At 47.4% G+C, this 16,370-nt stretch overlaps 2 protein-coding genes across 3 annotated transcripts in view; one reads left to right on the top strand and one right to left on the bottom strand.

Moving 5' to 3' along the window:
• Positions 1–16,370, top strand: part of LOC134394089 (keratin, type II cytoskeletal 8-like) — a 241,505-nt gene that overhangs the window by 96,377 nt on the left and 128,758 nt on the right. The gene's annotated exons all lie outside the window — the stretch shown is intronic.
• ITGA5 (integrin subunit alpha 5) overlaps positions 1–16,370 on the bottom strand; it is a 96,270-nt gene that overhangs the window by 63,223 nt on the left and 16,677 nt on the right. For both annotated transcript variants that reach the window (XM_063119252.1, XM_063119253.1), the window contains exon 2: positions 6,057–6,187. In XM_063119252.1, coding sequence (XP_062975322.1) covers positions 6,057–6,187 — 131 coding nt within the window. The remainder of the gene's footprint in view (positions 1–6,056; positions 6,188–16,370) is intronic.

Raw genomic sequence — 16,370 nt, forward strand, 5'->3', positions numbered from 1 at the left:
TGGTGGCCTCTGCAGTGACAGTTGGTAGCAGGAGGGAGGGGGCTCTCAGCTGGAGCTGGACCCAGGCACGGTGGAGAGGTGCCTGGCTGCTGCTTCCTCCCTCATGGTGGCCTCTGCAGTGACAGTTGGTAGCAGGAGGGAGGGGGCTCTGAGCTGGAGCTGGACCCAGGCACGGTGGAGAGGTGCCTGGCTGCTGCTTCCTCCCTCATGGTGGCCTCTGCAGTGACAGTTGGTAGCAGGAGGGAGGGGGCTCTGAGCTGGAGCTGGACCCAGGCACGGTGGAGAGGTGCCTGGCTGCTGCTTCCTCCCTCATGGTGGCCTCTGCAGTGACAGTTGGTAGCAGGAGGGAGGGGGCTCTGAGCTGGAGCTGGACCCAGGCACGGTGGAGAGGTGCCTGGCTGCTGCTTCCTCCCTCATGGTGGCCTCTGCAGTGACAGTTGGTAGCAGGAGGGAGGGGGCTCTCAGCTGGAGCTGGACCCAGGCACGGTGGAGAAATGCCTGGCTGCTGCTTCCTCCCTCATGGTGGCCTCTGCATGTACACCTCCTTGGCTCCTTGGAGGAAAGGCAGGATATAAAAGTAGCAAATAAACAAATAACTGCACTGCAGTGATTTTTCAGAATGCCATCCACGACACCCTGAGGTGCCTTGGCAGCTTCTCAAGGGTTCCTCAATGAGATGATGAGCAATGGTGGACAAGTTTGCCCACTTATTGGCATTTCCCTATAATACGCAGTTGGAATGAGTGTGGTTAGGACCACTGGTGTAGGACCCAATCCTGACATCTACCCCACTTTGAAAAAGTGTTTGGGCCCAGGAGATGTGATTTTAATGCCTCAATGTTACATTTTAAAATTACATTTGGAAATTTAAATGGTGGCTCCTGGACTCAGTTCTCTAGTGCTGCTACCAAGTAATAACATAAAAAGAGCCATGCTGGATCAGACCAATATCCATATAGTCCAGCACTTTATTCTCACAGTGGCCAACCAGCTGTCAAACAGGGAACCACAAGCAGGACACGGTGCAACAGCACCCTCCCACCCATGTTCCCCAGCAACTGGTGTATATGGGCCTACTGCCTCTGATACTGGAGGTAGCACATAGCCATCACGAGTAGTAGCCATTGATAGCCTTCTCCTCCAGGGATTTATCCTACCCCTTTTAAAGCCATCCAAATTGGTGGTCATCCCTACATCTTGTGGTAGGGAATTCCATAGTTTAACTAGGCCCTGTGTGAAGAAGTACTTCCTTTTATCTGCCCTGAATCTCCCACCAACCAGCTTCATAGGATGACCCCGAGTTCTAGTATTATGAGAGACAGAGACAAATATCTCCCTATCCACATTTTTCACACCATGCATGATTTTGTACACCTGTATCAGGTCTCCCCTTAGCCTCCTTTTTTCCAAGCTAAACAATCCCAACTATTGTAACCTTCCTTCATAGGGAAGATGCGCCAGTCCACTGATCATTTTAGTTGCCCTTTTCTGCACTGGAGAAAGCCCATCAAAGGACAACACACACCCAAACCTGCAGCCAGCCCATTCATGTGAGACCAGAGTGGCCAATATGGCTGGCTATTGCCCATGTGACCTAGCTATGTGTCCTAGAATGTGTCCCTCAGTCGTCTACGATATATCAATGATCCTTGGCAATCACATGTACTCCTCAGCAAGGGATTGCTGATACTTTTTATACCAGCATTTCTGAAATTCCTGTGTGTGTGTGTGTGTGTGTGTGTGTGTGTGTGTGTGTGTATGCCTGTTTGTGTTTGCAATATTTAAACATTCTAGAAGCCAATTCTAGAATTCAACTGACTTCCTTATAATGTTTCTCGTTTGTTCACTTGCTTTGAGCAATTCTGCCTGAAAACAAAAAAAGTGCCCTGTAAATAAAATGCTTGCCTCCAGAATTTTAAACTTTACTTTAAACTTTAAATTTAAACTTTAAATTTTAAACTTTACTGTGATGCTCTCAGCACCCGGATATCTAAATTTTACCAGCCACCTGAAACATAGTTCCCCAGAGTTAAGGCTACACAGAAGCAGAAGGGGCTCCCCAGGCAGCGTCCTGTTTTGCTCTCTGACTGGAATGTGATCTCTGTTCTCAGCTGAGGCGAGGAAATTCTCTCTGGCCCAGCTCCACTGGACCTTGTCCAAGCCAAGTCTACAGCGCCATGAGCCAAGGCAGGGAAACCCAATGCCTGCCCAGACAGCCAAAGGTCCAGGCCTTTCAGAGTTGTCAGGGGGAGGGAAAAGTTGGACTCCTTCCTTCTCCAACCATAGGGATGCCTTCTGGCCTGAGTGAGCAACTGTCAACATTTTTACTTCACAACAGTCCACTGACAGAATACTCAATCCATTCAGGATCTATTAACTTATGTATTTGTTCCATTTTTTTTTAAACTCCCACCCTTCCTGAGATCAGCATACATGGTTCTCCCCTTGCCCATTTTATTTTCACAACCACCCCATGAGGTGAATTAGACTGAGAGGTAGTGACTAGCCTGACAACACATGCTTCACGAGTGTAATGTCATATATTTAATTTCCAGACTCTCTTGGTAGGTCTAGGAAACACTGTTGCCCAAAACCCTGGAGAGCTGATGCCAGTTAGTGACCTGGTTCACATGACACGATTGCCCACTGTGGCTTAGTTTAGCCATGAAGGCTGTCATGTCATGCCTGGTGCCTGCAGGCACCATTTTTGTACGGCACCCACAGGCACCCCTGCTTGCCATGTCGTGTGAACCTGGTGTTGTGGGTTCTTTGAGGGGGGTAGACAACTCTCAAATAACCCTAAAACAACCTATGGGTTATTTTGAGGATTGTATACCACTTCAAACAATCCATGACACTGGGTTCGCATGACATAGAAAGCTATAAGCATGTTGCCCCCGCTTACATATTTAAAATGGCGGCCAGTGGGCTCTTCTAAGCCCCATGGGAAAATTAACCCACGGCGGCTTAGTGTTACGAGCAAACACCCCCAGTGTTGACAATCAGTGGCAACTCCCAGGGCCTTTGGACAAGATGCCCTCAAAGGCCCCTCTTCCTCATTGGACATTGCTTGCTTGACAGGCAGAGAGCCCATGAGCAAGTAGGCAGTGGCATCTATCATTCCCCTTTGTCTGGGCCAGAGGAAGAAATAGGTAAACAAGCAGGTTGCAATGGTGAAGAGGAGCATCTCCAGGAGGGTCTTGTCAGTGGGCCCTCAGCTGAAGTGTGGGCCATTGGCAAGTGCTGACCTTTGACGCTGGCCCTGATGACAGTACTGAGCTAGACAAACTAATGGTCTGCCTATAACAAGGTAGCTTCCTATATTCTTGCATGTTGATCCAGTGAGTGACATGGCTGTGCACAGACTTGAACTCAGGTCTTCCCAATCCTAGTACAGTGCTCTTACCACTACACTACCCTGGCTTTCCAGGCATTTCAAGTCTGTCTCTTCTACCCTGTGCCCTGAAAGTGGCCCCTCACAAAACATTAGTCCCTTATGTCAGAAATACACACATTTCAATTACCCAACCATCCACCCGACAAACCAATTCACGAAGAACCAGAGAGTTCTCTAATCAAATATGGGACTGGGCTTCTGTGTTTGCGTAGAAGGAGAGAATTTCAACAGTTGCAATTTTCTCCCCCTACTATAAAGGAGAAGCAGCACATACCAAAAATTCTCCCTTCCTTCCACCCAGGAATGCTATAATTAGAAGGGGACCCTCGGCCTTTGACGGTTGTGCTTGACTAATCCCTACTAATGGCTCAGGAACCCCCATATCCCACCCCTCTGCAAGGCTCTAAAATCAGTGAGCACAGGAAGATGGGACTGATCCGACCAATTCTCCATTCCCTTCTTATTCCAGTACTGCCAATCAGCCACTACTGTTGCTGCAGCTTTTGGCTGTTAGTTTTGCAAGATTAGGGCATGGGGAGGAAAGGAAGGCCCTTTGTTGCTGAGTTGCACACCGCCTGAACTTCCTATTTGAAACGGACAGCTGCCATTAGCCAGGATTCTCTCAAGAGAGAAAGAAAAATGCTGAAGTGACACACCACCTGAATTCTACATTGGAAGCTAGAATATTGTTTTAAGCCAATTTGGTTTCACACTGGAAGTTCCAATAAGGGCTACAGTGAAACAGTACACTCCTGCCACAGAGAAAGGGCTCCTCAGACTTCCAGGTCAGCCAGAAAATGCATGGAAAGAGATTCCAGTCCTGAGGCAGGTTCAGCTAGTACTTGAGTCGAAAGTGGTCACCAATTACACAGCTCATGCCAGGCAAACGGGGCCTGCACCACAGAAAGGGCAGCCTTGCCCAACTTGGGGCCCTCCAGTTGTTGTGGGCTACAACTCCCATCGTCCCCCATGATTGGCCATGCTGACTGGGGCTGATGGGAATTGGCAGTCCAAAAGATCTAGAGGGCACCAGATTGGAGAAGTTTGTGGGACAGAAACTCCCCCATCCATTTCATAGTTTGGGCATGCGAAAGCTGCTTTTTTCAGCTAGTTACCAGTCGTTCAGGTTTGTGTCTCACTTGATACTTTTAAAGCCCTATGATGCCCAGCAGACGTTCTGCCTGGGATTCAGTCTGTGCCCCTTCCCAGAAAAACAACAACCAGATGAAAGGAGGAGGCCGTGACACCAAGGGTTGCTCAGGAGTTATACATTTCCTTACACAGGAAGTACTTCCATGTGATGGTCCCAGACCAATCAATTTTGCCAGAATTACAATGCTTGCCGCCGCCCCACAACCACTGCACACGCACACACACACACTGTAGGAAATGCATATTGTCTGAAGAGATCTGAATTAAGAAGATTAGCGGAAGGAAGTGGGAGTGTGGTCTTGGAGTGAGGCTGGAAGTCAAGCGTGTAAATTACTCATTACAAGAAAGCTTTGTTGTTGTTTTTATTATGAATTTGTAGGAGGGTTTCTTTTATTGACCCCGTTCAGACAACACGCTAAACCATGCTGCTTAACCACAAAATGGTTAACGGAATGCTTAACCATGGTTTACGGTGTTGTCTGACACACGTTTTCCCTAACCATCTGCCCCGTTAACCACATTGGCCTGGTTCAGACAACATGCTAAACCATGCTGCTTAACCACAAAATGGTTAATGGAATGCATTAAGGTCAATGCATTCTGTTAACCATTTTGTGGTTAAGCAGCAGGGTTAAAAGTGTTGTTTGCAAGCATTCCACATGTGGTTAGTGTTAACCACAGCTGAACATGGTTAAACTAACCACAAAGCCCAGTGTGTCAGGCCATTGTGTTTTATGTTCAATAGAAAGGATCCAAGCAGGGCACTTGCCAAGGGCCCATATCTCAGTTGGGCCCCACTGAGAAGAGCCCCCTGGAGTGACTCCTCCTCTTCATCATTGCAACCAGCTAGTTCACCTGCCTTTGGCTGGTGGTGAGAAGGAGGAGCAGCAGATGCCCCTGCTTACTTGCTCCCTGGCTCTCTGCCTGCCAAGCAAGCAAGTGGCATCAATGATGAGAAAGACAATTAGGAGCAAGAGCAGCTGGTGACAATGGTGATGAGAAAATAAGCCTTACTGAGGGAGGGGGCCCACTGAGGTTGTTTTGCCTGGAGCTGGCCTTGGATCCAACAGTGTCCAGTCACTAACTCTATGAAGTTGCATCAGCGGAAGCAATCTTGCAACATCAAGATTGCTTGCTAGCACAACCGGTTTCTGCTAGCACAACATAAATAATTACTAGCGGCCAGATACCATTGGATCCTTCCCATTTATCATGGAATACAATTAAAGCCCCACCAATTCGTGGAAAACCCTACACACTGGCAAGCGTTATTGGCGCTGCGCAAGCGTTAGTTTCTGCTAGCACAACGTCAATAGTGTTGGTGCCCGGACACCATCGGATCCTCCCCCATATATCACTGTATGGTTTAAGTGTTGCTTTCAGCTGCCCGGGATACCGAGTAGGAGGAAAGATAAGACGTAACTAAGAACAATAAATAAATACAGTTTGGGAAGAGGTCAGGCAAATATCCAGCCAACCCCTATCATGAGCCTGTGTTCCCCCTTACCTTTGTTGTCAAACTCAATGGGCGTGCAGCTGATGTTGCCAAGATGCCAAGGACAGTAATAGACAGCTCCCCCCTCTGTGACATTTGGCTGGTTTGTTCTGGCCTTGGGTGCTCCAACGAGGACATTGAAACTGCAAGAAGGAAAGGGGGATAATAGTAGGGTGCAGGGTTTTTTTTAAAGCAAATTTTCTCACTGCGCAAATGCCCTGTCAGACCCGCCCCACCCACCCCGGTCCCCGCCCAAGCCAAACACATTATTTCTCTTTCATGACTAGAGAGATTATCACCAACACTAGCAGCACCTTAAACTTAAAGACAGATTGACAGGGCCATACGGATACCCAGGAAGAACGACAGACCAAGAGAAGTACACTACTGGTTGTCACCTATACGGCTCCCAATTGAAACCACAATTCAGCAATTTACCTCAGTGCACCACCAAAGGCCTCCTTCTCTCTTTGGTATTGGATAGTAATAGAGACTCTGTCAGAGTTCTTTCCTTATTCTCCTCGGTTTCTCAATCCTGCTTGCCTGGCGCACATAAGAGCCAACCCTGAACAAGCCCTCGCGCTATTCATGTAGGCAGGGCAGCGGACGCTTGGGCAGCGTTGGCTGGTGTGTTGAAAATCTCTTTGCCAGTGTGTTGGCTCACATGAGAGAAAGTAGCTAAGGGGGCATAATATAAGAATGTCTTTGGGGTCAAGGGGCTTCACTGTCAGGGTGGTGGCGGATGTGGAGGCCCTGGTGGCCGCGTTGGAGCCCACATCCTCCAGTTCCCCAGGGCTGTTCTTCAACAAATTTTCCAATTGCACAAATGCTCAGTCAGACACCCCCACCACCCCGGTCCCCGTCCAAGCCAAACACATTATTTCTCTTTCACGACTGGAAAGATTATCACCAATACTAGTAGCACATTAAACTTAAAGACAGATTGACAGGGCCATACGCATACCCAGGAAGGATGACCGACCAAGAGAAGTACACTACTGGTTGTCACCGATACAGCCCCCAATTGAAACTACTGCAACGGATCGTCAGTGAACTCCAACCCATCATCAGCACAGACACTTCTCTCTCACAAGCCTTGGGAGGCAGACAAGTCCTGGCCTACAGACAACCTCCCAACCTGAAGCGGATGCTAACCAGCAATAGCACACAGGACAGAGATACAGACAGAGGGACCAGACCATGCAATAGACCCAAGTGCCAACTCTGCCCTCACATCTATTCAGGCAACACTGTCACAGGACCCGACAACATCAGTCACAACATCAAGGGCTCTTTCACCTGCATCCTTACATAATTTGTGGTACATGCCATCCCTGACTTTGTCTGTTGTTAAGTTCTTAATAAACACATACACATAACACGTGTCTTATTTTTTTCACCACTTTTTTCAACTGCACATTATCAGATTTCCAACTGCACACTTTCCCCCCAAACTGCACACTAAAAAACAAACGAACCCTGGTAGAGTGAGTCTAAGCCAGAGATGCATCCTGAGCAAAGCTATCCTCCTTTCGTGGAGGTGAAGGCTTTCAATGGCGAATAGTCATAATGGCTATATATATTCTCCAGTATCAGAGGCAGGATGCCTCTGTATACCAGTTGCTAGGGAACCTCAGAGGAAGGTACTATTGTCTGCTTGTGGGCTTCTGGCACATCTGGCTGTGTGAACAGAATTCTGGACTACATGGGCCTGATGTGGCAGGGTTCTCTTTATGTTCTCCTCCTAAACTATCCCTATTTCCTTGCAAACTTGCTGCGAACACAGACAGTGCCATTGGCGGACTTGGCTCCTTTGTGCATGCCACTGCAAAGGATTCTGGGATTGGGTCGACACATACTGCAAATGGTGGCAGGAGAAAGGACTGTACCACTTCAGGACTGCAGGTAAAGGACACCATTTTTAAATGATTGCCACATTCATGCACCTCTACCACCCACAAATAGAAACACAAGGAAGAAAGCTTATACCTTAGCCCTTTGATGGCTGCACTGTTTCTTCTGTTTCTAGGGAGTGTTTTGTTTTTCAAACACAGGAAAGAATTTAAAAACAACAACCCATCTGCAGTCTGATGTGGAAGAGCTCAATCTATCACCTCAGAATCCCTTCCTCACTCCCACCCCTTACCATCCTGCCTGCAGAGAGGAGGCCTGGGCTAAAGCATACAAGAAGCAATTTGGATTGTTCGTTTCACTTTAAGGGTGAAAAGGGCTTTTTATAGTACAGGTGAGACCTGCAACAAAATGTTGCAGTGTATTTTCAGCTCCTGGCCCAGGAGGGCTTCTAATCAGGAGCCAGCCAGATGCAGAATGTGGCTTTGTTCAAAGAAATCAACTTCCTGAGAACCTCAGCTTTCATTTAAATGGAGCAAGCAGACTTCTACCCCTTATGGCTGTGAAAATATACTTTGAAATACAGAGGCAAAGCCTACTGAAAATCAGAAGCCAAGAGGCTGGCTGAATAAGATTTCCATAGGTTTGGGGCAGAAGCTTCAGTGCTCTGCTTAGCTCTTAAGGCCTTTCCTGGGATTAGAAAAAATTAGAATCAATTACAAAAAAGAAAAGGAATTACGCATATTTGCTCAGCTTGCTTAATCTATGCCAGACTGCTGATGGTGGGGTGGGTGTGCCCTCTGCTCCAGAATGTGTGGTCTGCTCTGATTGGGAGATGGTTGAGTCTTTGGGCAGAAGGTTGCACTGGATGGCTCCATGCCATTCTGAAGAACTTCACTGAAAACTTAAGTCTAGGAAGAAAATTCTTGCAAGGAAGGTCTCTGTAAGTTACTCCCCGTTGCAGCCTCCCCTCAAACCTGGCTTCCTTCAGATGAATTGGGACAAAAACTCCCATCATCCACCAACCGGCATGTGTTATAATGATTAGGGGGGAATTCTCTGGTTCACTGACTGGGTTCGCACATCATGATAAGCCATGCTGGTTTATTCTTCTGAGTTAGCCATGAGGTTTTATTGTGCAAGCAGTTTTTTCCAACTATGGTAGCTTGTTTAGACAAAATAAGACACTCAAGCCATGGACTGCAGTGAGGTTTATTTAAACCATCGTAGCTTTTCACGTTGTCTGGCTCTCCACAGTGGCTTAAAGAGTGGTTTAAAGACTGATTACAAAGTCGCTTAGCAAGAGCAGTCAAAACTGCTAATGCTGCTCTGCTCCAGCCAGAGCAGCATTAGCATTAGGTCTCTGTTCCTAAGATCTGCCTAGCAACAGATTGCGCTCGTGAACACCTTCTTGGTTGAGCGGCAGCAGCTGTGCAGGGTTTTCATGTGCACCGGGTGCGTTCCTCCTGCAAACTTCCAAGGGTTTAGAGCTGCCACCCCCATTTTGGTGAAAAGTGTCTTTATAATCGCGCAGGGTTTCCATTAGGTAGGGTGACCCTATGAAAAGGAGGACAGGGCTCCTGTATTTTTAACAGTTGCCTAGAAAAGGGAATTTCAGCAGGTGTCATCTGTATATATGGAAAACCTGGTGACATTCTCTCTTCATCACAACTGTTAAAGCTGCAGGAGCTATACTAGAGTGACCAGATTTAAAAGAGGGCAGGGCTCCTGCAGCTTTAACTGTTGTGATGGAGAGGAAATTTCACCAGGTTCCCCATATATACAAATGGCACCTGCTGAAATGCAACTTTGAAATGTAACAGTTTCTATGCAACTGTTAAAGATACAGGAGCCCTGTCCTCCTTTTCATTATGGTCACCCTACATTAGGCATTAGGTGCCTCACTACAAGGGGAAGCTGTGTATGAGACTTTTTTAGTGCGGGAGGGCAAGGGAAGGCACAGATTGCCAACTGCTTAAAAGAAAACAGCCTAACCTGCTCTTATGCACCAAAGAGCAGCATGGCCTAAACTCCCTAATCAGAGTTCATGGACGCTGAGAGGACATTGATGTCCTACGGATGGCAGTGCTACAGACCAGCACAGCAGTGCGAGGAGAAGCAGGGATGCAGGTGCGCAGGTCTTTGAAACCAGCTGGGAAGTGGGCAGATGACGTAGCAGCGGCACAGGGCATGCTCGAATTTGGTTTCCAACACAAAGGAAGCTGGGATACCACCCCAGCCAAGCAGGAGGATTGTAGAGGGAGAAGGATAGTAGCTTATTTGTCCAATCATGTGGGGGATAACTGTAGCTTATTTTCAGAATATGCTACTCTGAGTAGCTTATAAACCCTCATGGTTTAAAGTGATGTCCGAACCCGCCTGCTAACAAGGTGATAGGTTTCACGGTGGTTAAAACAAATCGGCTTTGCAGCATTAGAAATGACACCTCTTGCTGGCATTGATGGCGCAGTCTTCCCTCATCTGGTGCCTCCCAGGTGTTTCAGACTACAACTTCCATCAGCCCCAGCTAGCACGACCAATGATCAGATATGCTGAGAGTTAAAGTCTGGAACACCAGGAGGGCTCCAGATGGGGGAAGGCGGCCTATCCCCTTATGTTCAGCAAGGATGCATCTCAATGTCTCCTTTCCAAGAACTTGCTAGCCACTGGCAGCCCTGTTTTGTTTTGGAATAACTGCAGCTCAAATTATTTCCATGGCTTTCATTTGACCAGGAATTGGGGAGGGGGCGTAGATTGGAAGCAAATTCACTCCAATCTTCTCCTCCCTCTCTGCTCCCCAAGTCCCGACAGCCTCCCAATTCTCCGTTCACCCTACCCCACCCCCTCTACAGATCTCCCTGGTGCAGGACAAAGGGCCCTTGTGCAGGCAGCCAGGTGTACAGTTTAGCAGCTGCAAGCAGGCAATGGATCCACCCCCTCCTGGGGCCCACAGGCCTGGGAAAGAGCTTAAAATACCCAGCCATGGCAGGAAGAGCCCCGCAAATCTTGGACTGGAGGGGGCAGCTGGGACAGCAAAGAGACACACACACACACACCCCGCGTGAGCAGCCTCCTGGCGGCAAACCTGCCAGACGCATCCAACACCAAAGTGATCTCTGGGAATCAAAACCCGTCTCCCATTTCGGTCTCTGCAGGGTGCCGGCAGTTGACAGGGAAGAGGGAGGTCTGTCAGGAATCCCAGCCTGACTTAAAACTTTGATGGAGAAACTCATACCATTGAGAATGGGAGGAACTATCATTCCTGGATCACGGCAACCACGGGATGTGATGAAAGAAAGGGGGAGGCAGGAGGACAAGTTTCCCCTACAAAATCAGTTCAGCATCCCCAAGCATCAAGGCTAGCAAACCTAGTTGCAACCACAAGGCAAACCAAATCTCCACGTGGGACAATCGACCCAGCTCAAGGTCACTATGGCAAGAGGGGGAAAACCTAAGGAGCTTGGGTGGGAAAGAATCTCAGGATTCCTACATGAAGTTATTATTTTGTCCTGCACTTCTTCATTGCTAAGTTTGAACTAACCCCCTTGGAAGCTAAGACTTCTCCCCAGAATGGCACAAAAATCTTGTGTACTGAATACCCTGGGGTGCTCTGAACCCAGACCTGGGCGGAGGAACCGTCCTCTTGCTATAATACCGATGACATCCCAGCACAGCAAAGAAACGAAATGAAAAGGCATGTCAACCAAAGGGAAATTCCTTCTGACAGAATGCATAACTAAAGCTTGGATTACTAAAGTACATGGAAGATCATGACTGGGAAGTACAACCAATATTAGTGAATGTGACCCAAGAGGAGCTGTGGAGGCAGTGGGCATCATCTTGCATATTCAACCTCCACTTGGGGGTAGCTGTGTCATGTAAACCTGTCGAGTATTGGTTATGTGAGGGTTAAACAACCCTTACATAACCCATGGTCTGTTTTAGGGTTATGCAGGGGTTGTTTAACACTCACATAACACACGCTCACCAAGTTCACACAGCACAACAACCTCCTAGCAGGGGTTGCATTTTCAAAATGGCGGCTACATGCACCCATGGTGGGCTGTCATGTCCTGGGAATAGTGCCTATGAGTACAAGACCAGTGGTGATAGACATTCCAGATTAGTGAATCCTAGATATGGTACGAGAGTTACCCTAGCTCTCACAATTCCCACTATTCCTTTGGAGTAGAGTGGGTGTTACTGTGGTTTAGGTTTCCAGGTTATATAAAGGTCTTTTGAAATACTTGTACCTGCCTAGCCTGACCACAACCCAACATTTCAACTCTATAAGGAATGGGGAAACCCAAGGCTTGTGGTACACTGGATTCTTTCCTTCCCCAACCATTTTCTCTGTGGATGTTTCCATAGGTAGGCACTGCAAGCTTTCAGTCTAACATCTTTATCTAATCTCTTCTGTTTGTGGAGCCAGGTCCCTGCTCCACCTAATCCCCTTGGCACCAAGATAGGCAGTGGGATACATTGGAGTCCACCCTCTCTCACTCACTCATACTTTGGGGGAGGAAACTGCATCGCACACAAACTGCAGAGGGTCAAGAGGTGTCATCAGCACTGGGAGTCATAGGCTGCTGCCTTCTTCCCCGAAACGATTCAGCCATAGCACAGGGTGAACATCCACAACAGGCCAGAAGAGAGACACACAGCAGTGTTTGTTCCCATCAGCCCAACTCATGTCAGCGTGCTTGGTGCAAGGGAACTCATAAAAACATAAGGAGAGCCATGCTGGATCAGACTGAAGGTCTATCCAGTCCAGCATTCTGTTCACACAGTGGTCAACCACAAGCTTGATCATTTTATCTTTAATATTGCTTTCCACCAATTTACCTGGAACAGAGGCTAAGCCAACTGGCCTGTAAATGCCCAGATCCATCCTGGATCCCCGTTTTAAAAATTGGCATTACATTGGCCATTCTCCAGTCATCCAGTACAAAGGCTGATGTTAAGGACAGGTTACATGTTTTTGTTAGAAGATCAGCAATTTCACATTTGAGTTCTTCAAGAAGTCTAAGATGGATACCATCTGGGCACAGTGATTTGATAGCATCCAATTTGTTGTTAAGGTGTAGACCTTAATCTTTCATCACCACCATTACGCTCCAAATAACACTCCACTATTGTGCTCCAAATAACCAAATAACCACATATAGAAGCTACAAACAGAGGGAAATCCTGCACCAGTGTGTGGTTGGAGGACCACCACCTTTCTGGGTAGCAACATGCATACACATTGTTCATGACAGTTGACTTCAGCTGCTGAGGGGGCAGAGGGTTGAGATATTGTCATACCCACACTAAGTTCTACACATGTGAACTTTCCATTTATGAATGAGTCGCCACACATGCATTGTCACACACCGAACTCACATCTCACCTGTCATCCCCCCAGACGCGATCCTTTTCTAGGAAGACTATTTACATGCTGATCTGCAAGTGGTTGTGCTGTGCAATTAAGCGGTAAGCCATCAAAGTAGGTGCATGTGTGAACCAGCTCCAAGCATTAGTCTACCCCAAATAAGTGATGTTACCTGCCCTCTCTTTGGACTGTTTCTTAGTCTATCCCATCCACAGGAATGTTTACTAATATATATGCTGTTTGTTTCTAGTAGTATTGTTCACCAACCACCTGCTCTCTGGACTCATCATCACCCAAATACTGCAAGCATTTGTAAATCTACTGCTATGCCTGGTTTTTCAGGATTTACTGAGTGACCAAGTACTGCCTTCTGACTCCATCTGGTAAAGCTGCACTTTTAATCAGAGTCTATGCCCTGCTATCATCAGAGGTAGGGTTTAAACAATTTGTGGGAGGTAGCTGGGGGTGGCGAGGGCCAACAGAAAGCTCTGGCGTGGGCTGGTCCATGAAGGCCATAGCTAGACCTAAGGTTTATCCCTGGATCATCCAGGGGTCAAACCTGTTCATCTAGGTGACACACAGGGGATCCAGTGCTCAGGCAGGGGCGAACCCTGGATGATCCCAGGATAAACCTTAGGTCTAGCTGTGGCCGAAGTCAAGAAGAGTCGGAAGCGACTGAACGAATAAACACACACACAAGACTACTATGGGTGGCTGCTGCTCCTGATGGCTACATGCTTCTGGAAAACAGTCGCTGGGTAACAATAGCAAAGTAAGGTTTTGTGTCCTGCTCATGGGCCTACCATTAGGCAAAGTGAGGGAGTTGCCTCAGGTGACAAATGCTGGGAGGCGGCAACAAAGTGATGTAGGTGTGAATTGTGTACTACATGGCCATCCCTACACCCTGAAGCTGGACTGCTGTCTTCAGGTGTGGCAGAGGGTGCTGCCCCATTGTCAGTGCTGAAGAAAGATGTTCAGCCTTGAAGAAAGGCTCTTGTACATAAAATGGGAGAGGGTGCTTCACCTCAGGCAGCAGAATGTCTTGGGCTGGCCCTGTTCGTGAGTCTCCCATGGTTGGTCATTGTGGGAAACACAATGCCGGACTATAGGCCTGATCCAGATAGCTCTTCTTATGTTCTCAAAGAAGTGTCCAGGGGTGAGGAATGGTCTACAACAACCTCTCCCATACTTGGGTCCCAAGACATTGTTGCATGACAGCTCCCATCATCCCCAGTTGACATGATTAAAGGTCAAGGATCATGGGAGATGTCGTCCAGCATCATTTGAAGACCCAGGTTTGGGACAGATTGGTCTACTTGTAACCTGATTTGTCTGGCAAGCTGCAGCGGCATGGAGAGTCTCCATGCCAGAGACAGGCACCTCTAAGAACATCCATTACTGGCATGGGACCCCTCTGCCTGCATGAAGAGCCTCCCATGCAGAAGCAGCTCACCAACACAGAGATGGTCCCCAGAGGGCTTCGGCTATTGGGCGGTATAAAAATGTAATAAATAAATAAATAAATAAATAAATAAATAAAATGGGAGAGGGTGCTTCACCTCAGGCAGCAGAATGTCTTGGGCTGGCCCTGTTCGTGAGTCTCCCATGGTTGGTCATTGTGGGAAACACAATGCTGGACTATAGGCCTGATCCAGATAGCTCTTCCTATGTTCTCAAAGAAGTGTCCAGGGGTGAGGAATGGTCTACAACAACCTCTCCCATACTTGGGTCCCAAGACATTGTTGCATGACAGCTCCCATCATCCCCAGTTGACATGATTAAAGGTCAAGGATCATGGGAGATGTCGTCCAGCATCATTTGAAGACCCAAGTTTGGGACAGATTGGTCTACTTGTAACCTGATTTGTCTGGCAAGCTGCAGCGGCATGGAGAGTCTCCATGCCAGAGACAGGCACCTCTAAGAACATCCATTACTGGCATGGGACCCCTCTGCCTGCATGAAGAGCCTCCCATGAAGAAGCAGCTCACCAACACAGAGATGCTTCACATGTAGATGGTCCCCAGAGAGCTTCGGCTATTGGGCGGTATAAAAATGTAATAAATAAATAAATAAATAATCCCTAGCATCTCCAGGTAGGGCTAGGAAAGAATTCTGGAGAGCTGCTGTCAGTCAGTGTTGGCAATACTGGACTAGACGGACCAACTGTCTGACTCATGATAAGGCAGCTTCCTATGTTTCGAGATCAAGTAATGCATAGGTAATGTACCTGGAACACATGACATCAACGGCACAACATCTGCATTGGTTCCCTGATTGCCTTCTGAACACAATTCGAGGTGCTGTTTTTTAGCTTTATAAAGCCTTTGAAAGGCTCAGGTCCTACGTGTTTGCCTTATATCCTGTCACGGCAATGCAGCATCTGTGCACAGCATCTGTAGGATGTGTGTGCAGACACACCCTCTTACAGTTCCATCAAATGGGAAATAAGAACCTTGGCTGTAATACTACAGTACAAAAAACATATTTATAAGATAGATCATTACCTCTTTGAATATATAAAAGCAGAGGCACATTCTCACAAATATGACCCACGGGGGATGCATTTTATACTCAGGCACCGTATCTGGGCCCAAAAATATCTCACAGGAAGAAGCGCTCACTGGCTAACCCATCGCTATGGAATTCCCTTCTATTGCAGACGTGTCAAAGTATGAATATGAACATATTCCAGAAGTAACAGAAGATATTTTTGGACTAGGATGGCTTTCAGTGGGCAGGATTAACTTGGTATGCCAATGGACATCTGTGGAATTTAAATTTTGTCATAGGGGAGATTATCTCGCTTTACATATGCATTTTATTACTATCAGGCACTTATTTATGGTTTTTCAGAGGCTGTAATTCTCCTTTCAGTCTTTGGAGAAAGTAAGGGTAAAATACTTAAAACATGTAAATACATTTTACCAAACCCCCTTCTCATTAGACTCAGCAGTCTGAGCTCTTCACTGGCAGAGATTTATTCTGCCCTGCAGTCCTAAAGGGAAAAGACCACTGGAACGGTAGAATGGTCAAATAGCCAGAGTGGGGGGGGGGGGGAAGCCAGAATTTTTAACCAGTTCCCAGAATTTTTATTTTGCATA

The sequence above is a fragment of the Elgaria multicarinata genome, chromosome 3, assembly GCF_023053635.1.
Source record: "Elgaria multicarinata webbii isolate HBS135686 ecotype San Diego chromosome 3, rElgMul1.1.pri, whole genome shotgun sequence".
In the NCBI taxonomy this organism is placed as follows: Eukaryota; Metazoa; Chordata; class Lepidosauria; order Squamata; family Anguidae; genus Elgaria; species Elgaria multicarinata.